The sequence below is a fragment of the Furipterus horrens genome, unplaced genomic scaffold, assembly GCF_987537825.1.
Source record: "Furipterus horrens unplaced genomic scaffold, mFurHor1.1.pri manual_scaffold_6, whole genome shotgun sequence".
In the NCBI taxonomy this organism is placed as follows: Eukaryota; Metazoa; Chordata; class Mammalia; order Chiroptera; family Furipteridae; genus Furipterus; species Furipterus horrens.
In genome coordinates this window covers 90,520,755-90,547,784 of record NW_028327176.1, presented here as the reverse complement: position 1 = coordinate 90,547,784, position 27,030 = coordinate 90,520,755, and the positions used below count along the sequence as shown (strand labels likewise).

Here is a 27,030-nt window from a genome sequence, read left to right as displayed (position 1 = left end):
TTTACAGATAAACTGAGAGCGAGAGGCAACAGGAACCACCAAGGCACCGGAGTGTGGCGGGGAAGAGCACAAGGGGTGCAGGCTGGGGTTGCGGGGGCAGCGGGTTGCTGAGGATGGCTCCATGGGGGCTTCGGGGCTCGGAGCACTTACGACTACTGAGAGCAAAGCAAGGAACCATCTAAGGCCCTTGAGTAGGGATTTTCTTATGCTTTAGGAAGGTTCTTCTGGATTGTGACTAGGGAGTCCTAGGAGAGAGAGGCTGGGAAGAGGAAGATCTGGTTGTATTTTGGTTTTCTCTTTGGGGGGTGGGGGCGGGGGGACTGTCTGTTATGAGAGGTGAAATATAATGAGAATCTAACTGAGGCAGTGGGCTTGGGAAGAAAGGTGTGATTCCAGGAGCAGCGATGACACAGTCTAGGGACCTAAGCAGCACTCCCAAGAACGTCTGTGCGGCTGACATTACCCAAGAGCTCCTCACCTAAGGGAGCACCCACAGAGAAGACAGAAGACCTGGAGACTTATCATGACATTTTGGGCAGGAGGAGGGCAGGACTGCAGGGAAAGGGCATTATTTTGCTTTCTCTGTGTAGACATTACATTAAAAAAACACATTTTTATTGAGATTGATTCACATAGCATAAAATTCATTCAAAGTGCACCATTCAGTGATTTATAGTATATTCAGAGTAAAACCAGCACCATCATCTAAGTTTAAAACATTTTCATTGCCCTAAAAAGAAACCCTGTTCCTGTTAGCAGCCCCTTTCCATTCCAACCCCTCTCCCGCCAGCCCTAAGCATGTATTTGCCTATTCTGGAATTTCATATAAATGGAACCATACAATACATGGTCCTTTGTGTCTGACTTCTTTAACACAGCATAATGTTTTTAAGGTTCATCCATGTTATAGCATGTTATCAGTTTTTCATTCCTTTCCACTGCCAAGTAACATTCCATTTTATGGATATACTACATTTTGTTTATCACTCATAAGTTGCTGGGCATTTGGCTTGTTTCTACTTTGGGGCTCTTATGAATAATGCTCCTGTGAACATTTGTGTCCAGGGTTTTGGGTGGGCATATGCCTTCAGTTCTCGTGTGTACATACCTAGGAGTGGAATTTCTAGGTCATTTGCTAACTCAGTGTTTAACTTTTTGAGTACCTGCCAAACTGTGTTCCAAAGCAGCTGTGCTATTTTAATTCCCATCAGAAATGAATGAGGGTTCCAATTTCCCCACATCCTTGCCAACACTTCTCATGGTCTATCTTTTTATATAGCATTGTCATGGGTATGAAGTAGCTTCTCACCGTGGTTTTGATTTGCATTTCCTTGATGGCTAATGATGTTGAGCATCTTTTCATATACATATTAGTTAGCTATCTATCTTTTTTTGAGAAATGTCTATTCAAATCTTTTTCTAATTGTTAATTGGGTTATTTGTCTTTCTATTATTGAATTATAAGAGTTGTAGACAATAAACTTTTGAAAAACAGAAAACTTCTGGCCAAGATGGAGGGGTAAATAGACACACTTCGCCTACTTGTACAACCATAAGAAGGATCACAACTAATCTCAAAACAAAAACAACCAGAACTGCCAGAAAATCAAACTGCATGGAAGTCTGACAACCAAGGATTTAAGAAGAAATACATATTTATCCAGACAGGTAGGTCTGGGGGAGTCGGGGAGCCGGGGCCAGCAAAAAGGGTGGTCCCACATTCACGTGTGGAGGATAAAGGCTGGGAGGGATGCCTAGGGAGTGATCCCAGCCCCAGCCCAGCCCAGGCCAGACCATGCAGCACGCAGCTCATGGGCCCAGCACCAGGGAAAATAAAGCCTCATAGCTTCTGGCTATGAAAACCAGTGGGGGTTGGGGCAGCAGAAGAAACTGCCCATCTCTCGGGAGAGTCTGTTTAGAGAGCCTCCATGGTACTAGAATGTATGTAAGCCTATGCACTCTGGGAACCATCACCAGGGCAGCAGCTAGAGGGGCGCCAGTTGCATGCAGGAAGCAGGTGAAGCGACTAGAAAAGGGGCAAGTGCTGAGCAAGTGGCATTGTTCGCTCTCTGACCCCTCCCCTACATACAGTGTCACAACGTGGTGAAACAAGTTCCCCATACAGTACTGAGGAACACCTAAGACTCTGCCCCTTACAACATAACAGGTGTGTCCAGACAGGGAGTCAGAGCAGCTGTACCTAATACATAGAAACAAACACAAGGAGCCTGCCAAATTGAGGAGACAAAGAAGTGTGGCCCAAATGAAAGAACAGATCAAAACCCAAGAAAAAGAACTAACTGAAATGGAGATAGTGAACCTGTTAGATGCAGAAACCAATAGTAAAGTGAAGGAAGCTGGGTGCAAATCAATGAATTGTAGCATAAGGAAGAAATACAGTAGTCCCTCTCTATGTTGTGGTTCACTTATCGCGGCCTCACTGTATCGCGGGATTTTAAAAAATATATTTAATTATTTATCGTGGATTTTTCACTATATCATGGGATTTTACGGTACTGTATACGTATGTTGTTAAAGTTATGTCGGTTTAAGAGTATAGAATATGTTTAAGAACATAAGTAGTGTTTATAAAAGTGTGGAAAAGGTTAATAAGGGAGTGGGAAAGGTTAATAAGGGACTGGGAATGGTTTATAAGTGTGTGGGATGGGTTTATAAAGCCTTAAAATATATATAAATACTAAAATAAATGTAAGGTTCCTACTTTGTGGATTTTCACCTATCGCAGGGTGGGGATCTAGAACATAATACCCGTGATAAGTGAGGGAATACTGTACAGGAGGCAGAGTCCCAAATAAATTGGACCACACCAAGACACATCATAATTAAAATGCCAAAGGTTAAAGGTAAAGAGAATCTTAAAGCAGCAAGAGAAAAGAGAGTTACCTACAAAGGAGCTCCCATAAGACTATCAGCTGATTTCTCAAAAGAAACTTTGCAGGCAAGAAGGGACCGGCAAGCAGTATTCAATGTGATGAAAAGCAAGGACCTACAACTTAGATTACTCTATCCAGCAAAGCTATCATTTAGAATGGAAGGGCAGATAAAGTGCTTCCCAGACAAGGTAAAGCTAAAGGAGCTCATCACCACCAAGCCCTTATTACATGAACTTGGTAAAGGGACTTACTTAAGAAAAAGAAGAAGATCAAAACTAAGAACATTAAAATGATGACAGACTCACAACTGTCAACAACTGAATCTAAAAAACCAAAACAAACTAAGCAAACAACTAGAACAAGAGCAGAATCATAGATATGGAGACCATATGGAGGGTTATCAGCGGGGAGGAGGGAGGGGGAAAAAGCAGGGATCAAGAAGCATAATTGGTAGGAATAAAATAGACAGGGGGATGTTAAGAACAGTAAATGAAATGGAGAAGCCAAAGAACTTATATGCACGACTCATGGACTTGAACTAAAGGGGAGGACTGCCGGAGGGAAGAGAGGTACCAGGCAAAGGGGGGTAAAAGGGAAAGAACTGGGACAACTGTAGTAGCATAATCCATAAAATATAGTTAAAAAAGAAATTTTACTTTGGAAAAAGTATATTTTTAAAAATAAAAATCTTACATCTCTTTATTGCCTTAGTGAGTGTTTTACATATTTTTCCAAAAAAAATTTTCTTTGGAGACCATGAAAACTTAAGTTGAGAGTATCAACTTTGAGGTGCAGCATTTAGTCACCTCAGAAGGCAAGAGCAGAGGCACTGTGGCTGGGCTGGCAGCCAGCAAAGGAAGAGAGAGAATGACGAGGAAAAGGAATCACTGGAATGGGGTAGCATATGTCATTCACCTGAATTAGGGAAGCCTGAACTTGAAGAAGAGCTACCTTCGATTTCTCTGCAACCTTGAGATCACCAGTGTGGATAAAGAATGTGCTTCTATTGGGAGGGAAGGGACTGAGGAACAGCATGGCAGTGAAGTGTCTGGGTGCTGGGGTTCTTCACTTCTTGCCATAGAACCCCTGACAACAAAGGGAGAAGTGCCCAGACTCCAACTTGGCCTCCATATATCTGAAAAGGTATTATCTGATCTCTATACAACTGGTCAGAGCCATCACACAAAAGACTGAGCAAGTCCCATCCTGGAAAACAGCCAACAGCACAGAACAGGCCATCCCATGCCACTCCAATCCACAGCGCTGGTCACTACTGGCCATGCTGCATCTCACTTGTTTCTATCCACTCTTCTCACAGCACCAGATAGAAAAGCGAGTGGAAGGTGGCCAGTAATTTCCTAACTTTCTTTTTATTTCCAAGGCTTCTTTACTCCAGATAGCCTCCTTATACTAGCTATTTCATATATAAAATTTTAAAAAGGTATGACAGCCAAGTGAAAAGCCACATATAAGAATTCAATAAAACTCATGATCTGTATTCCAAATTCTCACCATGAGTTGGAAACATTTTGCTGTCTGAGATGTCAAAAACAGTCTCGGAGACAATATATGACCTAAAAGCTAGGAAAGGCAGAAACTGTAACCTCCCACCCTCTGAAGGCAGAAACAATATCTCCCAGCCTTCGCTGCAAGCTGGGCGTCATGCAGGAAAGTGGTGGGCCAAGGCCTGTCAGGAGGCTTCCTTGTGCCTAAGGGCTGTTTATAAAGAAAACACGCCTAGGCTGGCTTGCTGTGCACAACCATAACATGCCCTGGAATTCTGAGTGGAGAGAGTATTTTTAAACTGATTATTAATGTGGAGAAAAGTGAAAAGAAATAAAAAACACTTATTTCCAGGACAAAATCCTGCCTCTGGGTAAAAAGAATCGGGAAGAAAGGCACAAAGCCAAGACCAGATGCACAAGAGCAGGACGACTGTCTATTTGCTCACTGCTCTGCTGAGAACAGTGCCTGGCATACAGTGGGTCTCAACAGACATTCGCTGGAAGGAAGGAAGGAAGGAAGGAAGGAAGGAAGGACGGAAGGAAGGAAGGACAGGAAACCTTGACTTTTCAGAAGCTTTAACAGTAGAATTAAGTCCATGGGGAGAAAAATCAAATGAGTAGTCTGAATTTGGAAAAACTTCAAAATAAAGATTAAATATAAGTTCTTTAGAATTCTTATACTACAAATGCAGCCTAGAAAAGCCTGCAAAGCCCACAACAAAGTTTCTGTGACTTTTACTGGTGCGTGCTCAGTATTTAATCAGGCTACTCTACTGCAGCCTGCTTTTCTTAGCTCCTCCTCTAGAATCCTGGGAGTGAGGTAGGGATGAAGTCTTGACTGTGAAGGCGCACTTGGCCAGGTCCCCTGCGTGAATGGCAGGACATCCAGAACCATTTTCATCACAGTAGCAATGGAAGAAACCCAAGAAATCATTTTGCCAACAGCCTTGCTTTCAGGAAGCAATGCATTCGAACCATACCAAACCAGAGTTCATTTATTTTCATGAGTTCCCCTTGTATAAAAATAACTCTAAATGTGAGGTAGATTAATAAGTGCCATTGACACATCAGTTTCCTCATCTTTGAAATGAACACAAAAACGATAACCACCCTATGTGACCATTGTGAAGACTGAGAAAAAGACCTGTCACAGTGCCTGATATATAGAAATGCTTGACAGAGCTGGTATTTATAACTCAAGGAAGGCTTATTCCTTTATTTGAAAATGAAAGAGTAAGGCATTGCTTGAGGTCCAAGCATTTCATCTTTGGGCACTGGCCTAGTCTCTTAAGTCTGATTAGGCCCTCAGTTCTAAGTCGATAAACCATCTGCTATTCTCAACACTCCTTGATGTTTCAATCTTCCCTTGAAAGTTCATGGATGCATAGTTTCAATTATGCAGTGCAGATACAGAGATGCACCTTCTCCTTGTATTTGAGAACTATCTCAGGCCTCCTCAGTATAAATGGTGTTATAACTAAAAATTGTAAACGCCCAAAGTAAACAAAATACTTGAGCCTAATATGCTGGAATCCAGCGTGGCTGAGGGTGGAGACAGAAGGCAGTAAGTGTGGTGTGATGGAAGGAACACTACACTAGAGTTAAGAAACTAAGGTTCAAGTGCTGGTTTGCCACTTCAGCTGGGTAAGCAAGTTACTTCACCTCTCCTGGCCTCAACGTCCTCTTTATAGAGTTGGTCAGTTTCTTTTTAGCTCTAACACTCAGTGATTCCATGGAAGGGTGAAAGCCAAGAGGATGGCTGCCGGCAGGGTCGACGTGGACATAAAGGTGTAAGGTGGGCGGTGGGGACTAAGACTATGAAGGGAAAACTCTGGAATAGTGAGTGAAAGGATTAAGTCAAACAAGGAGTTAAACGTTACCTATGATGGTGCAGACAGGGAGGGCAGAATGCCTAGGAAAAGACCAGTTCAGGAAAAAACTAAAGGACCAAGAGCTTGGAGGACTGCTTATCTTTGGACTTGTAGTACCAGCCAGAAAGAACCTTTTCTTCAGGGTCTAGGGGGCTGAAAGAGAGTCAGGTGACCTGAGGAAGACAGAGTGTAGAACTCCCAAATCAAACTTAACTCTTACTCTTCAAGTACTGTGTAGCTACAGACTACTCACATCAGAGGTGAAGAGCTCAAATTCTGAAGATGGGCTGCACCGGTTCAAATCATGGTTCCATTACTTAACTAGCCTTGGGACCTTGGGCAAGTGACCTAATCTCAATATACTTCAGTGTCTTCATCTGTAAAACAGGCATAAAACAAGAACCTACCTCATAGGGCTATTATAAAGATTAGCCAATATATGGAAAGCCCTTTGTACAGGGCCTGGCATCTGGTAAGTACTAAATAAGTGTCAGCTTGTTTATTTCCGGCTGAAAAGCGGGATGTTTACATGACTCACTACACAGTCACTTCATGCTCCTCAAAGAGGATTTAGGGGCAGGGTTTCCTGCTCAAGGCTGAAACCTAGAAAAAGAACCTCACTTCTGTTGCCTTCTGTTTCCTGGGTGGAGTCAAGAGGAAAAACTACCAGTGGTCCAGAGGAAATCTACCACCATTGCTGGTGGTGCCTCTGATGCATTGCTACTGCTCTTGCTGCCCCATGGTCATTCCCAAAGTGCCACTACAAGTTGTGTCGGATGACCCTGGGGAGCACTCGACAGGCCAGCCCTTAAGCAAACAAGACAGTCCGGTGCTTTCCTTTGGGAGCTGATGGCCACAGCACTCCCCTCTATATTTACTTTAAAGGTACTGCTAAGTAATCTGAAATGAAGGGCAGTTGTTTTTTGGTACCATGACATTAGGAATGACAATTTAACTTTTTTATTTTTCTGGCCCTCTTAAATTAATTCTCAATATATTTCTTTTTATCCCTTACATCATGATGTATTCTTAAACTTCTTTCCAAATGTTATACAAATGCTGTGAGCTTTATATGTCTACAGCTTCCAAGAATTATCACACATAGGAAAATACGGTGTGTCAATATCCACATTACAAGTAAAAGCAGCCCTTGAATAATTTTTTTTTTTTTTTTTTTAGAGAGAGAGAGAAACATTGATTTGTTTTTCCACTTACTTATGCATTCATTGGTTGATTCTTGTATGAGCCCTGACCAGGGATCAAACCCACAGCCTTGGTGTGTCAGGATGACACTAACCAACTGAGCTACCTGCCCAGGGCAGAATCAACAACATTTCACAGTTAAAACCACACCCTTCTAATGCTCTCTCTTTATAACTGAGCTCCAAGGACTCGTTTTATTTTCATCTGCAAGGCAAAATATTTAATTTAGAGTGGACCAAAAAATCAAGCTTATTGACAAGACACTAACATTCCTTGAATTTTTAAACTCCGATTTAGAAAATGAGCAATCATTGTCCATTTTATTATTGGGTTGGCCAAAAAGTCCATATGTTTTTTTCCATAAAATAAGGCACGTTTTTCATTTTCACCAATTAACTTCATTTATTTGGATATTTTTAATATGTTGGTTATCTCCTGCGTGGTATAATGTTGATTGTTCTCAGTTAATGCCTTAATTTGATCGCTATCAACTTCAGCTGGTCTACCCGACCATGGAGCATCGTCCAGTGAGAAATCTCCAGCACGAAACCTTGCAAACCACTTTTGACATGTTCAATCAGTCATGGCACCTTCTCCATACACTGCACAAATCTTTTTTTGGATTTCACTTGCACTTTTACCTTTCTTGAAAAAACAAAATATAATATGCCAAAAATGTTGCTTATTTTCTTCCATCTTCAATATTAAAAAATAAAAAAATTCACCAATTTTGATGTTTATCAGCACGCTGATATGAGAGCTGTCACAATACAATCTAACAAAATTGTTCTGAATGATGTTAAAGACAACTAAGTGCCACTAGAGCCATCTTATGGATAAAAGCAAACGAACTTTCTGGCCAACCCAATATTTCTTAACAGCTTATGAAGATTTACTTCATAGAACAGGGGAAATGAAAGTTACTGCCATTATCAAGCTGGCTCTAAAAATCACTGACTTCATCTCATGTGCTAAAGCGCAGAAGATGCCTTCAGGAGCCAGTGAGGGGAAGAAGGAAAGGAGCTGGGTACCTCTGAGGAACAGCATAGAGATTTCTCTGGCTCTTTCCCCCATGTTCTCTGGACCTTCCTGATGTTGGAAACTTCATTTTTTTGAGCTTTGTTGATGAATTTTCAAAAACAACTTTCCCAATGAATACAGGAAGTTATACTTTGAATTAAAACTCTAATTAAAAACAAAAACTCATGAGGCTGACTTTTTGATTTATGACGTTCCCTTCCTCTGATTTTGATATAATTTTGGAAATCTTTCCATGATTTCATCAAGTGTACAACAAAAGTCTTCAAAGGAGACCCAAGCCAAGTGGTGATTTTTATGCCTGATTAAGTCTTTGCTTAAAGACTGGTATTATGAGTATAAAGTTTAGCTTCAACTAGTAAATTTTTTCTGTAGATAACAAATATGTTTTCTGAAGAGAAAATTTATTTCCTAAACAGTTATGCTGGGTTCTTGAGGTTTCACAATTACATGAAAGTTCCATAACCCATTTGTGATATTAATTTACACACTCCTTCATATAGGCAATTAAGACCACCAAAAAAGTAAAATCCCCAAATAATATCCTTTTAGTCTTTCTCAAAAAGTAAATTTGAAGTCTTACCACAGTTTTACCATTCTCAAAGGAAACTTCTCAAAGGATCTGTTAGACTAGGAATTCCTATGCTACCACTGATGCAATGTTACCAAATTTAAATGTTTCTAAAATTTAACTTATTGACAGAATTGTACACTTAGGAACACTAAATAAGTACACTGTGAGAAAGAGACAAAAGACTAAGCTGAAAGAACGAGAGATACCTGTTAGAGGATTTGATTAAAAGCAACCTTTCAGTAAATCAATAGTTACTTATTAAATATCTATTATGGACTGGGATAACAGGAAAGAAAAAAGGCAGAAAAGATACATTCAAATTCTTCCTATGAATAAAAACACTCATCCCCACCACATGTGTTTTAGAATCAAAGTTTGAATTTGGCTCTAGCGGATGTGTTTTTCAGGCACATTTCTTAATCTCTCTGAGCCTTAGTTTCTCAATATGCAAAATGAGGAAAATAAAACCTATCCCACAGAATTTTAGTGAGGATTGAATTAAATGATACGATATAGGAAAAGTATCTCTCAGTAGATGTCCATAAATGTTATTTCCTTTTCCATCATATACTGTATTGTCAAGAAGGCTGTAGCTCATAAATAGTAATGCAGCATCTACCTGGAAAGGATCTGTCTTCATCGCCTCCGTGAAGAGGAACTCCTTTATTCTCTGGCATATACTTCTTGGTAATGGGCAAGGACATTAGCCGGATGTGATGGACTAGTGAGCGCCAGGTGTGAGCTCCGGAAAGCACTGGTTCAGGTGGTAATGGGCTGAAAGGTTGGATCACAAAGTAGGCAGTGAGCAAGATGACTCCCAGGGTTCCGATGACCTACAAGGAAAGACAGGAAAAGGATTAGTAATTGTCCCAGCAAACAAAATACTTTAATGCAAAGAAAATAACAGGCCTCTTCTGCTATTTCCAATGTGCTTTAAGAGCTAATCCATTTTCTTAAGCCATTTATATTTACTTCTGAAAGGTTTTAAAGTTTGAGAACCATGTGGACTGCAAGGCTCATCAAGCTTCTATCATATGGGCAGGGAGTACGTCCACTATTAAAAATACACACAAACAGAGCTTAAATATAAATACACAACCTTCATCTAGGACGTTTAACAAAACAGTCAAATTTCCTAGTAACACATAGTAACAAGAGTGAGGGTCAATTTATTCATAGAAAACCCAAGGTTCAATGGTGGAATCAGTCATAGTAGTATTTGGGGAGAAAATTGAAGAATTTGTGCTCTATCTAAGTTTTTCCAAGTGAGAACACATTTTTACCTTATACATAGCTATACGAAGAGGATACTGGGGTGGCCCCCTCTGAGGTTCATTCTTTTCCAGCAGCTGTCTGATAAATTTTTCAATTGCTTTCTCTGACATGCCACATTGATGGCCTGTCTGTCTCACAAAATCAACAATATCTGAAAGTCTGTCATAAATGCTGATCTCATTGGCAGCAAGATCCATGTCTTCCAACGCAAAATCCCTGAGAGAGAGAAAATAAATGTAAAAAGAAAGATGGTTTCTTTAAAGTATTTCCTTCTCAAAGTACTTGCTTTCAAACAGTGCTTCTTGACTGTCGTGTGGAAGAAGTTTTTGCTTTTCCCAGGGCAATACTTTTATAAAACACAATGAATATGTAAGACAATGTCAAGTTGCTACACAAGCTTTTAAGTGTGACTTAAGTGTAGGCTAGTAACAAATGAATACAGACCAGCGCTGGGTCCCAAACACATTGAGGAGCACTGGTCTAGAGCACAATTTATCTCTAATAGGACTATGAAACATCAGTGCCATCCCAAATGATTTCTGAAACTTATCAGGAAAGATCTGATACTGGTAATTTACTAAAATAAAAACAGAATATGGAGAACCTTGTTGACTAATTATTTCTTTTAATTTATACCAGAGAGAACACTGAAACAAAAAAATTTAACTTCCAAGGCTGAAAGTCTTTTTGTAAGTAAGGTTTTATTGAGACAAAAATGCCAGCCAAAAAAAGACCGGTCTTACCACCAGCAGCATGGCTAGGTAGAAAAGACAACATGCCCACTGTCCCAGAGTTCTGCAAGGGTTTTTATGTATCAAGCAAGGGGAAAGAAAGAGGTAGTGTGAAAGAAATTTACATTAGCTATGGGCAAAGGGGTGGGAGAAGGGGAAGCGGGGCCAACTCTGGGACAGTGGCAGAGTCCACATAAAGACGTATCCCGTAGATTGGCTGTGGCAGCAGTCCGAAAACAACAAGCCGAGGCTCCTGGAGTTTCACAGTGTCTGGCTAAAATAATCTGTGCAAATAGCCACCTGGAAATTAACGGAGATTCCAACAGGCATTGGAAAGAAGGTGAACAGTCTTTTGTTAGCTGCCCCTCAGGCATTAACAGACTAACAATTCTGTCTCTTTCACTCTCTGGCCTGGGCTGATGTACAGTATTCCCTCACTTATCACGGATATTATATTCTAGACACCCCCCCCCCCCGTGATAGGTGAAAATCCGCGAAGTAGGAACCTTATATTTATTTTAGTATTTATATATATTTTAAGGCTTTATAAACCCTTCTCACACACTTATAAACCGTTCCCAGTCCCTTATTAACTTTTCCCACTCCCTTATTAACCTTCTCCACACTTTTATAAACACTACTATGTTCCTAAACATATTCTACACTCTTAAACCTATGTAACTTTAACAACATACATATACAGTACTGCAAAATCCCGCGATATAGTGGAAAATCCACGATAAATAATTAAATAAATATTTTTAAAAATCCCGTGATACAGTGAGGCCGCAATAAGTGAACCATGATATAGAGAGGGACTACTGAAATTTAATTTAGAATATCTCAGAATTTCCTCCTTATCAGACCTTTTTACAACACAAGAGGAGGAACTGATCACTGAAGGCAAAGTTCACTCTGAGGAACATGCTGTTTCGCTTTGTTCCTGGCAGAACAAGGATTTCAGGCAACACAAAAAGCATGGATGGTGTGGGAGCTCTTCAAACCTGGCAAGCTGCAGTCTTCTTGCTTTTCCCCAAATACAATTTTAGATAACAAAGGGATTTCATTTGTATTTTTCGTACTTAAAACACCAAAGATCTATAACTAATTTCAAGATCCAATTCATTCTCATAGTTTAATTTTAAAGACAAATGGTTTCATGGTAGCTATAGAATCAAAGGTAAAAGGGCAAGAATTCTCTCTGTATCATTTGTAAAATAAATTCAGTTCTTTTAAAAAAGTGCTTTCATTATAGAACATTAACATTTTTCTTCATTTATAGTAGGAAAAACAGTACTTGGGATTTATGCTCTCTTCTTCTTTTTTAATGCAGAAAGTCCTATTACTTCACCTACTTCATCCCCAAAGTGCTTCTAATCTCAAAAACCACCGACATGGCACAACTCTACTTTTCAGGAAGGAGGTGCCACCAGCTGCAGAGCAGAGGACAACAGTCACGGAGACCCAGCAGAGACAAGGAGGCCTGAAACGCCACAAGCCAGCACACCTCAGCACATCTCTCTTCCAACAGCGCCTCTTAATGACTCCTGTTTGGTCCTCTTTGTGACTCTAAACCTTTTAGCTCACCGTTCTGAAGCATGCTTCCACATTAGAATCACCTAGAGAGCTTTTAACGAACGCTATTAAACAGACTCAAGACTTCTCATGGCAGGTCATCTATACTTTGAGGAACTGGGGGAGGGAAGGAGGAACACCACACATTAAAGGGGATATACCCTTTCCCCAAACCCTCTGTTCTTGCTCAAAGTGGTTTTTTTAAGGTCATACAGACCTCCATTTCAAGGTTTATATAAAATTATTGTATAAACTCTAGTTTAAAGGTGTCTTTTCAACAAATGGTGCTGGGACAACTTGATATCCACATGCAAATGAATAAAGTTAGACCCTTCCTTCTACCTTACACAAAAATTAACTCTACATGGATCAAAGGCCTAAACTTAAGAGGTAAAACTATAAAACTCTTAGAAGAAAATGGGAAAATCTTCTTGACACTGGATTAGGCAATGGCTTCTTAGATGTTATCAAAAGCATGAGCAGCAAAAGATAAATTGGACTATACCCAAAATTAACAATTTTTGTGCTGCAATTGATACTCAAGAAAGTGAAACAACCCACAGAATGGGGGAAAATATTTGCAAATTATATATCTGATAAGGGTCTATATCCAGGTACATAAAGAATTCTTACAATTCAGCTCTGATTGGTGTGGCTCAGTGGCTGGATGTTGTCCTGCAAATCAAAAGGTCACTGGTTGATTCCCAGTCAGGGCACATGCCTGGGTTGTGGGTTCAATTCCTGGTTGGGGTATGTGAGGTAGGTAACCAATCAATGTTTCTTTCCCTCTCTTTCTCCCTCCCTTCCTCTCTCTCTAAAAATAAATAAAATAATTCTTACAATTCAATAATAAAAAGACAACCCAATAAAGGATTTTAATAGACTTTTCTCCAAAGAAGATATACAAATGGCCAATAAACTCATGAAGGGTGTTCAGCATCATTAGCCATCAGGGAAATACAAATCAAAACCATAACAAGGTACCACTCCATACTTGTTGGGATGTCTATAATAAAAAAAGTCAGATAATAACAAGTGTTGGCAAAGATATTGAGCAATTGGAATACTTGTACACTGCTGGGAATGTACAATGGTACGGCTGCTTTAGAAAACTGTTTGGCAGTTCCTCAAAAATTTAAACATAGAGTTACCATATAACTCAGCAATTCAACTTTTAAGTATGACCCCAAGAGAATTTAAAATCTATTCACACAAAAACTTAAATATGGATGTTCAAGCAGCATTATTTATAACAGCTCAAAAGTGGAAGCAATTCAAATGTCCATGAACTGTTGAATGGATGAATAAAACGTGGTCTATCCATACAATGAAATGTTACTGAATAGTAAAAAGCAATGAAGTACTGACATATGCTACAACACAGATAAACCTTGAAAACATTAAGTAAAAAAAGATAATTTTAAAAGTCCACATATTATATGACTGCATTTATATAAAAAGTGAAAAATAAGCACATCTACAGAGACAAAAAATACATTAATTAGTGGCTGTCTAGAGGAGAGGGTGGGGAGGAATGGGAAATAACTGTTAATAGCTACAGGGTTTCTTTCTAGAATGACAAAAATGTTTTAAATTGTGGTGATGGTTGCACAACTTTGTGAATATACTAAAAAAAAACCAACCACTGAATTGTGCATTTAAGTGGGTAAATTTTTTGGCATATAGATTACACCTTAATAAAGATATTTCCAAATGTGTATTTCCAACTTACCCTTGTTGTGGCATTTATTATACTACATTGTCATGATTCTGCTAAGTTCCTTGGTCTATTTCCTCAACCCCAAAATAAGAGGATTGAATCAGGTTTTTAAAGTATCTTCTAGTTCTAAAACTTTAAGTGTATGAACACCTCAGGAAGTATAACAAATCCGATTCATTAGAAACTAAAGACGTATGTCCAAGTGCATCCCTATACTACATTTCCGTCCTGTGTGCCAGGCAGTCTGGGAACACCATCGCAGTAAATTCGTTAGAGCACTCCCACAAGGTAGGTGTGATTAATCCCATTTCACAGATGTTGAAACTAAGGCTCAGAAAGGCTTCATTACTCCTCAGCATGTGACCCCAAGCATGATTTCAGGGTTGGAGCTTTCAACCTGTGTGCACGCTGCCTCCCTTACCAAGTATTTTCCTATTCTGGGCCGGTAGTTACAAAATCATAACACCGTGTCCCTTGATTATCACAACTGAGTGGCTGAGACCTGGAAAATTATCAACTACAACGATTCCAGGAAAAAGAATGAAGTGATAATTACAATAGTTTTCACATCGTGGCTTTGTGACTAATGATTCCAGAGACAGATTTTTCCTATTAAATTAACAAAAATATTCTAAGCAAGCAAACAGGAAAGAATGTTCATTTAAGCACACTATAATAAATTATCCAACAATACCTAGTCAAAATCCATTAAAACTCAGCAGAGGACCAGAAGAGACCAGAGGTAACTGCAGAAAAAAAATCCAGTAAAAATTCTGACAGAGCTGGGAGGTCGGGCACATATTATAGGTACCACCAGGCAGAAGAGAACATCATCTTGGTACACACTTAGGGGAACCGTGAAGGACGGAGAGTGCCGGTGAGGCTAACAGGAGGAGCAACTCATCATTTTAGATGACTGTTTTACAACTTTTGTAAACTTCTACCCACTTTTGATATACATCAAAATCTCATTGAACTGCCAGTTTAAATTGCAAAAACAATAGTTTCTTTTTTTATAATCCAAGTATACAATGACATCCCCTGGCTGGTTTGGCTCAGTGGATTGAGCGTCGGCCTGCGAGCTAAGTGTCGCTGGTTCGATCTTCCAGTCAGGGCACATCAGAGAAGGAAAACTCTGACTCCAAAAAACCTCCGCTGCCTTGCGGCATACCTCCTCAGGGGAAAGGCTAAGGGAGTAAACCCCGACAGAAAATCCGGAGCCGGAGTCCCTAAGGCGGTTTGACGTTGTAGTCAACACCGGCAACTCCTGCGGCGCACCTGAAGCCAAGCTGTATTGACTCCGTCTTTCCCTTGGATCCTTCAGCTGCGAAGAGAGGGGGGGTCTGCTGCATGGGCAACAGCAGACCCTCCATATCACCCTGCCCAGGCTCTGTAGCTTCAACTTTACTGGAGAGGACACTCCAGCATCATCGCAAGATGTCGATTCAACACGGGAGGAGACAGATACCGTGTCACTCCCGAGTCGGACTGCACAACCATTCTCGGCGGTGCAGATAGACTCTTAAGAAGCTACACCATCGTCTCTCGAGACGGACGGCTGCCGACAACGACGATACAATGACATTATGGTACTGAATATATTTTTGGAAGCTGTACATCCTTCTTCCCTGAGAGTCTAACACTTTCCCAAGTTTTTAGAAAGGTATTTACTGATAATTTAGTGAAATTCTGAAGAGCCTTCGGTTAGGTCAGTAGTTCTCAACTAGGGAAGATTCTGCCCCCAGGGGACCTTGGGAAAGTCTGAAGACATTTTTGAGGACAACACTTGAGGGGTACTACTGGCATCTAGTGGATATGGTGTTAATTAAACAACAAAAATCTTGTCCATTTAGGTCAGGGTTTTATACTACCAGAGCTCCCTCCCTGCGATCTAGTGAAAGTGAGCCCTCAGACACAAGAGTTTGTATAAAAATAAAATCATATCCCTTCAGACAAAAAAAAAAAAAAAAAAAAATCAAACACAAAATCATAGCTAAGCATCAAGTATGTGGGAACTAAGTGAAATCAGCTGAGGCTTGTTGCAATCCCTTTACCTTCAGAAAGCAGGACCAGCACTGGCAGAAATGAGCTTTGCCACAGAGGAAGTTTTGAAGAGTGAGTTTGACTCTCAACAGTGGCTTATACCTGCAAGGGCGTAAGCAGGATCACTAGTAGCATTACAAAAAACAAGGTATCACACATGCACCACCCTGGACATGCTGAATTGTCAGAACCGCTGGGAGAGGGTTCAAACCTCTTCCCTGCTGACCACAGGCACACCCCCAACAAGGAGACACCACTTTAGAACAGTTCTCAACTAGGGGTGATTCTGCTCCCCAGGGGAGATATGTCTGAGGATAGTTCTGATCATCAAAACTGAGGGTGTATTACTGGCATCTAGTGGGTAAAGACGAAACAACCTACAGTGCACAGGACAGACTCTACATGGAATGGTCCTGTTCAAAATGTTAAGAGTGCTGAGATAGCTACATCCTGCTTTCAAGAGAGGCCTGGGGGAGGCAGGCCAGGGGGCTGTCCACCTTTGAAGGGCTACAGTACTTCGAGAATAGGGGGAAGAAACTGAGAGCTCTAATGAAATGTTCTCCACAATTCCTTCTGGGTCTAAGTCTAGGACAAAGCAGGACAGAGGTGTAACAGAATGACTCTGATAAAACTCATCAATAAAAAATGTTTATATAAGGCAGAAAACAGGTTGCAGTTCTTTGTCCTGTTTAACAAAGAATTTCTCTAGTGATATAAATATGTCTTAAATACTGATGATACTGATGTAACAACAGCCTGGAGGTTCTCAGCTTTCCAAACTATGCCCGCTCAGCAACTAAGAGGCAACACTGATTCATCTAGATAAAACACAAAAAGGGAAACTATAGTTCACAAAGTTTCAAAAGCCCATCTAAATATGTCCCAATCTTCAACAGTGGGAGCAATATCCATAGAAATATTAAATCTTGTCTTTCCCCTACTAGTTATTTAGTATTATGTTACCTATTTAGTATGATAATCAATTCTTTAGTGTTATAATATATTCTGTTATATTTTGTCCAATGATTCCCATTAACTGAAGATACATTCTATTACAAGGGGAAAAATGTAGTCTTTGGATTATAATAAAAACCACTAAGAAATAACAGACATTTAAAGAAAAAATAATTGATAACATATAACTTAAAAGAGTAGCAATTTAAAACTGCAATAAGTACTTAAACTTCACAATTGAGAGAATTCTACTTTTTCACTCTTATCACTCGAATCGAAGAGTCCTCTTTCTGGCCATTTTTGCCCAATGAGATTTAAAGAGGCTGGGACTTTTCTTCATTCTCTGAAAATATGCCTCTTCATTTTTTCCCAATTTTTTATGTTGAAAATTTCGAGCCTCCAGGAAAACTGAAGCAGTACAGTGAACATGTGTATATCCTTAGATTCACCAATTGTTAACACATGGTCTTATTTGCTGTCTCTTGTTTTTACCAGAACTATTCGAAAGTTAGTTGCGACACATCACAAAATCACTTCTAAATGTTTCACCTAAGAATAACGACATTATTCTATAGAATATTAGGGATCATTATCATAACTCTTAAAATCAATAATTCTCTGTTACCTAATATCCAGTCCATAGTAAAATTTCTGTCCCAAAAAAGCCAAGATGCTTTGTTTAAAAAATTGATTTTAGAGAGAAAGAAGGAGAGAGAGAAACATGGATTTGTTGTTCCACTTATTCATGCATTCATTGACTGACTCTTGTATGTGCCCTGACCGAGACTGAACCCACAACCTTGGCTTACCAGGACAATGCTCTAACCAACTGAGCTACCTGGCCAGGGCCCATATTGCTTTTTAGAAATCTAGGACCCAACTAATGTGCCACACATCACAGTTAGCTGTTTTGTCTCTTTGGTCTACTCAAATCTAGCACAGAGTCTGGCTTTTTTTTTTTTCTTTTCTTTTATGACATTGACAATATTTGAAGCAAGAGTCCCCACATTTTATTTTATTTTTCTCCCACCTCCCCCCTTAACATTTTAAAACTTATCTCTACCTGCTCCTACCCTTACTTTTTCCACTTCCCACTATTTAAAAAATAATAATCCTATCTCTTTAAGCTTCCAATAACATGCACTCTATTCTCCCTTTGGAGCCAGGCGCCTCCAAAAAAAAAGCATCACTTCATTTTATTTCTCAACTCTCCATTCATTTATTACCCTGTAGAAATCATATTTCTGTCCCCCGCATGCCACCGATATTGCTTTCACTAGAGGGAAAGTTCCGAAGCATGAGTTTAACTCACAACAGGGCATAGGCAGGATCACTAGCAGCATTACAAAAATCAAGGTATCACAAATGCACCGCCAATGGCTTTCTACATGCCAAGGCCAAAGGACATTTTTTGTTACTAACTTACCTGACCTCTCTGCAGCAGCTGCCATGGCTACCCATAATCTCTATAAAGTGCTCTCAAACCTTGGCTTAATTCCCTTGTTCTCTTCCCAGAGTCTATGTCCCTTAATGTTGTTATTAATCACAATTGTCCTTGACCTTCTTGTTCCCTCCATGGCTTTAACAACAGGCTATTAGTGAGCCCCAAATCTCTTCTCCAGTCTAGAAAGCTCTCCCGAACTCAAGACCCAAATTTTCTATAATCCCCTATATGTCATGTATCCATAACTGACTGACTTATTTTCCCCCGGCAACCGATTTCTTCAAATACATTCCTTTTCTTAATAGAAATACCAGTTCTCCAAATTAAAAACCTCTCCTCCTCCTTCCTTATCTCCACCAATAAATCAATCCATAAATCCTCAATTCTGCCTCCTGTATTGTTCGCACAATCATCACCTCCTCTTTAGCTCTACAATAATGGCAGTTAAGGCCCTAAGCATCTCTCCCACAGACCATAAAAAAAGATATATTTAATCTCTATACTTTCAGGTCACCTCCTCCTGGGTAATTCACCCTTGATCCTCTCCACAAGTTATTTTTCTGAAACAAATTGGTTCACATTACTCATCTATTTAAAGCTCCTTCCTTGATTCCACATGCCCTGCTGAGGAACAATTTGGCATGGTGGTTAAGAATACAGGCACTGGAATTGGAAAAAGCTGAATGAAATACCAGATTCTCCATCTACGGTGTGGCCAGGAGACAGTACTTAACTTCTCCAAGCCCCATAGTTTTCATTTATAAAATGAGAATAAGTATGTCTTTCCAACAGTGTTGTTAAGGAACTATAAAATGATGTATGTAAAACATTTGTCCCAATACTCAAATTAAATACTTAATAATTGTCATAAGATTAAGTCCAAGTTATTTGGCATGGCCCTTTATGATGTGGTCACTTGCCCACACGTTCAGTCTCATTTCCCATTCGTTATTCACATTCTTCACTGATGTAATGTTTCACATCTTTTTACTTTTGTACATATAATTCCCTCTGCCTACAAAGGCTAGCCCCCAGTGCTTTGTGCAATGACTGAACTCTTTCTTCCAACCCTGATTTTTAAACTTTGTAAGGGACAGAGAAACTGGTGACTCTCAAACCAGTAGAGAATAATTAGCAGCAAAGGACAAATGTAATTAGAGAGTCTCTGAGCCAGAGTTAACAGTATTAGGATATTTACACGTCAGGAAGGGGACATTCCGCAGCCCAGCACAAAAGCTTCTAAGAACAAAGGATATCTGAGATCAAAGGCAGGGGAGATATTCACAACCAATCACAGGGAAATGGGAAAATGTAGCTAGACAGCCCAGCAAACACGATAGGGAAATTTCAAAGGGGAGCTGGAGTCAGACCTATAACCAGATCACCCTGAGTTAAGTATCACCCTCAGTTGATTTAGCTAATCATGTTAGATTGTAACTCCATAATATCTAGCATGGAGAAACGGAGGAGGGGAAGGAGGGAAGTGGGGGTGGTTTGCTCGTGTTAGGATAAAAACAGCCAGCTCCATCTTTTCGGCTTGCACCTTCTACTGGGCTTTTGGCTGCGCCCAGAGCTGCAGATCTGTGAGTAAACAACTGCCTTGGTTACTGCTAAAGTCCTGTGTCCCAGTGTTTTTATTGTGACTGTTTCTCACAACCTTGAACCTTAAACACAACTCTATCCCTTTCTATTACATCTACCTTCTTGTCTCTCTCTTTCTTAAGAGCAAAGGTAGAGACAATAACACCAGAAACTAACAGATATGCAAATTCACCTAAGAGACACGGAATCTGATCAGTGTCTATCGAACAAATTTACAGAAAGGACCTAAAGTGATTATTCTGTTCCCAAACTAATTTAATGTAACAAATGGTTTATTCATTTTACTTTCTATTCGTCTATTAAAAAAATATTAGCCTAATGAAGGTTTAGGTGAGCAGGTCAGGAACCTTATACTGAACATTCTCTGTGGTGTTGTAAGGTAGCCTTGCAGGAACAGTGATTCGAACTGGGTCTTGAAAATTGTTTTTGGTCCAGAGCAGAACCAGGGCAAACAGGACTTCTTTCTGGTATGCAAGTTGGGCTATGTAAACTTCAGTCAAAACTTTGATGTAGTGAAACAGACCAAGTTTTGCCACCCTAAAGCTGCCTTTTGGGATATTAATTTTAATTTCGTAATTAAGAAAAAAACTCAAAGCACCGCTGACCCTCCCCCACTTCCCTGCTTAAGAGATTAAGATGGAAAAACTTGCTTCAGGAAGGGAACCTTAACATAATCACCTTAGTTTTAGACAGGAAGACTCCAAGGAGGAGCCAATCCCTTCCACCCCCCACTCATTGTTTTCTCGGTTGCCTAGCAAAAATGAACCTGCTAAGGTGTTTCACTCTTCCTCAATTACCTGCAAAGCACCCAGTCTCGCTTTTGAAATTTAAGTTTCCACCCCCCTTCTGCATTGTCCAAAATGACAAATATACCCATTTGCCTCACTGTCTTTGGGAATTTCATGCTTATGTGAATTCCCTATGCATATGTACTAAAATTTTGGTTTTCTCCTGTTAATCTGGTTATTAGCCCAGCTAGGAGAACTTAGAAGATGGTAGGAAAAATATTGTTTTATTTTTTATATTATAACCCCTACAATTTTAAAGTTAATTTAGGTTAAGGCATATTGTTCCTTAGAGAGAAATTGTAATAACTCAAACTCAAACAAATTTATTAACAAAGCGATGTTCACAGAAGATTCCACCATGAGAACAACCAGATCAAGTCATAATAATACCTCAGAGCAGTCTCTGTTATAAGGTGATAACAAAATAAATATATTTGTGAATACCAAGGCTATGCGGGCTTTTAGAGCAGAAAGAGTGGCTTGTAAGGGTTATTGACCTTCAAATACTATGGAACAAAGGCGAATTTCCTTGTACTCAAAGGCGATTACAAACAGCTCATTTATTCAGGACAATACAACAAGTCATATTCCTTTCTGAAATTCAAATGCCATGTTTATCACACACGACGTCCACACTAAAAAACAAAACAAAAAACACTCTTAACAACTAGAAAGCTGCTTCGGAGAGGGGTTAGAGAATCTAATCTCAATATACAAAAAAATAGAAATCTGTCAAAAGGGAGGTGAAACCTAAACCTCGCTAGCACCATTCGTGTTTTGGACAGTGCTGTGGTGCCTGCAAAACCATTTCAAGTAAGGTCGAGCTCGCTTTGCTCTTCCAGGGAGAACCAAGGGTAACGAGATAAGTCTTAAGGGAGTCAGCCCCGTGAGAGTTGCTGGGGGATGATGCCATCAGTCTGCAAAATTCCAGAGGCTCAAAAAATGTGTCAGCACAGGGGCAAGGGATGGCCATGGCGGCAGGGGGAGGGGCTGCGCGAGGATGTCACAAACGGGCGCGGCGGCGACGCTGTCACTGAGCGACCTCCCCCTCCCGGCCTTGGGCCCCAGTCACTCACATGCGGGGCCCGCGCCCCCTCGGGCTCCTCCCGCCTCGGGGACAACAGCCGCGGGGCGAGGAAGAGAAGCCGATGACTTCCTGCTTCCGGGAGAGCAACCCGGAAGCAACCCCCACGCTACAGGAGAAGCTGCACGCTCTAGGGCAGCTCCTTCTTCCTGACTCGAGCTTCCACCAAAAACAGACCGCGCTATGTCGGGGCAGCAGGCAGGAACTCTCGCGATATCTGGAAAGCACGGGTTCTCGCTCCCCCTGGTGTTCAGTTCTTCTCAACGCTCCTCAGTCCTTGCCAGGATGTTTCCTCTACCTGCGCTAATAGAGACTAAGTACCTGAACTGATTCATTCAACAAGCATTTATTGCGCCCCCTACTGCAAGCCAGGCAGCATGATAGGCATTAAGGGGTAGGCATGAAAGGGATACGTAAATGGAGGGCAGGCCTTTACCTCCAGGAGCACCTTGTCTGAAAGAGAGAAAGACAGGCAAACAAATAACTGAAGTTTACACGTGGCCCATTCAGTACTTTTTGAGAGCTTACTCTGTGCCAGACATTACTGAGCACTTTATATTGGTGAAACCGCCCCAACAACCCTATGACATAAATTACCCCACAACATTTTTCCTTTAGCTGAGGTTTATAGAAAGGTTAACTCCCAATTTGAACCCAGGCTCCTTATCTTGACCTCCTTTTTAGTGCCAAAGATCTTAACTGCTTTCTTACAAGAGATCTGCAAACAAAATGCTACTGGGTTCAGACAAATAAAGCTATAGCTACAGAGGCAGTGTGATATTGATGCAGGGATAGGCAAACCAATTAAACAGAACAGATAAACCAAAAACAGAACCACTCATACATAGACGCTTGCTTCATGACAAAGAGGTATAACAGAGGAGCGAGTAAATGATAATGCTTTCAGTAAATGGTGCTGGGTCAACTGTATATCCATATAGGAAAAAATGAAACTTGACTCCTACCTCACAATCATACACCAAAAATACTATGTGCATTGTAGATCTATATGGGAAAAACAAAACAAAACTACAGCTGCTCTGTCCAATTCTGTAACCATGTAAGTGACTACTGAATACTTGAAATATGGCTAGTCAGAATCGAGGTGTTCTGTAAGAGATATAATTGATACATTGGACTACATTAAAATTAGAAACCTCTGATCATCAAAAGACACAATGAAGAGAATAAAAAGGCAAGTTGTAGAGTAAAAGAAATCAACACAGAGCTTGTGTCCAGGATATATAAAGAACTCTACAAATTAAAAAAAAAAAAAAAAAAAACCTTTTAAAAAAATGGGTTGACCACAGATGATATCACAAAAGAGGATATCTAAATGGCAGGTACATGTATGAAAAAGTGTTTAATTTCATTAATCATTAATTGTTAGTCAAGTGATTACTGAGATAATATACAGGCTCCAGAACTGCTTAATAAAAAAGACTGGCAACACTAAGTGTTGGCAAGGAAGCAAAGCAGTGGCAACTCACATACTGCTGGTAGGAATGTAAATTGCTACTGTCACTTTGGGAAACAATCTGATGTTAACTACTAAATTATATATATTTAACCTATTACCCAGCAATTCTATTTCTAGGTAGAATACCCCCCAAAATTCATGCACAAGTACACAAAGATGGAAACAAGAATATTAATAACATCATTATTTGTGACACCCACAATATGGAAACATCCCAAATGCCCATTACCAAAAGAATAAATACATTGTAGTATATTCATGCAACAGAATACTATGGAGCACTGAAAAAATGAAGTGTCCACTGCATACAACAACATGGATATATCTCACCAACATGTTAAACAAAAACAGTCAGGCATAAAAATACCTTCAGTGGCTCCCCATTGCCCACAGATTAAAGTCCTAACATTTAAGACCTTCCTGGTTATACAAAAGTGATCTTTAAAGATTGTTTTTTTCTTCTTCTATGACTAGCCTTGGCCTCAGCCAGATAGAATGACACACTAGGTTCCCAGAATGTGCTCAAGTCTTCCCTCCTTCTGAATCTTCTCACTCCTATACCTTGTGCCTGAAATGTTCATTTTCAAGCTCCAATGTCTGAATCCTTACAGGCCATCTCCAAGCTCATTTTCTCCCTTAATCTTTTCCTGGTGCACCAGCCAGCAACTAGGCACTGAGGAAGATGGAGATGGGTCACATGCACTGTGCTCAGCTCCAAAGGAACTCACATTCTAGGAGAGAAAGACAATTAAGCCCACAGCTACAGGAGAGTGACATGAGGGCTGTAATAAGGAAGCACGCGGTGCTTCCTGAGCTCTGGTTGTTTCAGAACTGGCTTTAGGTGGTCAGAGATTTCTCTGAGAGTGATAATCTGAGCTGAGATCTGGAAAATGTTGATGCTAGGAGAGGTTTCTTTGAATATCTGGCTCTGACTAGTGAGTTGGGTGTCATCTTGCAGGTTGAAAGGTCACCAGTTTGATTCCTGGTCAGGGCACATGCCTGGGTTGCTGGCTGGTCCCAGGTTGCAGGCTTGTGAGAGGCAATCAGTCCATGTTTCTCTCCCTCTCCTTTTCCCTCCCTATCCCTCTCTCTAAAAATAAATAAATAAAATCTTTTAAAAATGATACATCTGGTGAATAGGACAATAGTGATTGGAGACATAGGAAGAGGAACTAGTTTGAGGGAGAGGATAAGGAGGGAAATGATGGGTAAATCTCATTTCTTTAGTGTTGGCTTCTCTCTGTTAAAATATGGAAAAACTCTTGACAAGGTTCCCAGGTAATAGCACCCTGTGTAACAGAATTGCTTGTTTGTGGGTTGGTGCCTTAGCTCCACTCAGCCACAGGAGACGCTCTATGTTTAGGTTCTGATTTGGAACAGGTCCTGAGTGTATGTTGAACTGAAGTGAACTAGGACATGGTCCCTAACATGGGCTCTTAACATTTTACTTGGAGAGAAGGGAATCTGACACAAGCAGTTAGACAACAATGGAAAGCAGCACAGAATTAAAGACCAAGAATAGAGAAGGGGAGAAAGCCTACTGTAGACAGGAGAAGTGGAGAAGTTTTCTAAAGGAGCTGGGACAAAGGCATGGGCAAGGTTTGGGAAGCATTGCAAGGAAAGAGAACAGCCTTGGCAAAGGCCTGGGAGTGGGAATGTTAGTGGCACATTTAAGGCATGGATAAAATTGTAGGAATCAGGCTGGAGAAATTAGTGAGGGGGCCAATTGTGACAGGCCTTTAAGCTCAGGCCAAGTGGTTTGGGACTTTATTTTAATAGGCAAAGAGAAACTGCTTAACATTTCATGGCAAAAGTGACATATTACAAGAAATTTCAGGAGGAAGGCTTTGGCTGCTGTATGTGTAGGATGGATTAGTGGTGAAAATCCAGAGGCAGGGAACCCAGCCAGGGGTCTTCTGAAATAATACTGGTGTTAAAGGTTTGAAACAGAAGTGGGAATGGGAAGGAAGGGATACAATTTGAGGATCTTTCGAAAAAGAATTGACAGGTCTTAATGATGTATCCCTTAGAGCAGTGGTTCTCAACCTTCCTAATGCTGCGACCCTTTAATACAGTTCCTCATGTTGTGGTGACCCCAACCATAAAATTATTTTCATTGCTACTTCATAACTGTAATTTTGCTACTGTTATGAATCGTAATGTAAATATCTGATATGCAGGATGTATTTTCATTGTTACAAATTGAACATAATTAAAGCATAGTGATTAATCACAAAAACAATATGTAATTATATATGTGTTTCCCAATGGTCTTAGGCCACCCATGTGAAAGGTCGTTCAACGCCCAAAGGGGTTGCGACCCACAGGTTGAGAACCGCTGCCTTAGAGGAAGCAGAGAGAAAGGGTGATCTTAAGACTTCCAGTCTGAAAAACAATGCTTCTGTAAAAGTTTATAATTTTTTAAAAGACATTTATTCAGAAGATGCAGTAAGCTTAGATACAGAATAAATGAAGTAAATACAAGCCGCTCTGACTAATTTAATGTGAACTATTAGTTGTAACTAAGAAAAGGAATCCAGGCCTCTCTGTCAACTCCTTTCTGAAGTCACTGATAGCCAATGTTCTCTTGGGCACAAAAAGGCCAACAAATATTGAGCCTCCTGAGGAAGGATTTTGGAATGAGACAGTGAGACACTGTCTTATTCTTTTTTTAAGTTTTTTATTTATCAGTTTGAGAGAGAAAGAGAAAGATTTATTGTTCCACTTATCTATGCATTAATTGGTTGACTTTTGTACGTGCCCTGACCAGGGATCAAACCTGCATCCTTGGCATAGTGGGAAGATGCTCTAAGCAACTGAGCCACCCGGCCAGTGCCCACTGTCTTATTCTTGATTAAAACCCCAAAGCATTTTCACTGTGTTCTAAGCCTCCCAAAATAGTAAGAAACTACAAAAGATACAGAAAAAGACAACTCAAATAACAACAGACAAAATGAACCAATGATAAAGACTTCCTTCCAGCTCAAGAGTCACAAAGAGGGCATGAACATAATTAATTATTGTAATATTAATTATACCTTACATTAGTACAGAATGCATCAGTTTAAAATATTGTTTTATGTCCAGTATTCATTCAGCGAACCCTCAGTATCCTGTGCTCAGTACACTGTGAGGAGGGCACAGATATGCAGGAGGCCCAGTTCCTTTCCCAAGGAGCTTGCTGTTCAGTTTGATCTTTACAACCTGTATAAACTTATTCCCACTGGACAATTGAGGAAACTGGGATTG

General features: G+C 40.3%; 1 protein-coding gene across 1 annotated transcript in view; it reads right to left on the bottom strand.

The window, feature by feature from the left end:
* CUNH6orf89 (chromosome unknown C6orf89 homolog) overlaps window positions 1-22,496 on the bottom strand; it is a 39,184-nt gene extending 16,688 nt beyond the window's left edge. The window contains exons 1-3 of the mRNA XM_090282319.1: window positions 22,294-22,496; window positions 10,369-10,576; window positions 9,705-9,918 (exon numbers count right to left, since the gene is read on the bottom strand). Coding sequence (XP_090138445.1) covers window positions 9,705-9,918; window positions 10,369-10,576; window positions 22,294-22,295 — 424 coding nt within the window. The 5' untranslated portion in view covers window positions 22,296-22,496. The remainder of the gene's footprint in view (window positions 1-9,704; window positions 9,919-10,368; window positions 10,577-22,293) is intronic.
* Window positions 22,497-27,030: the final 4,534 nt, after the last annotated feature.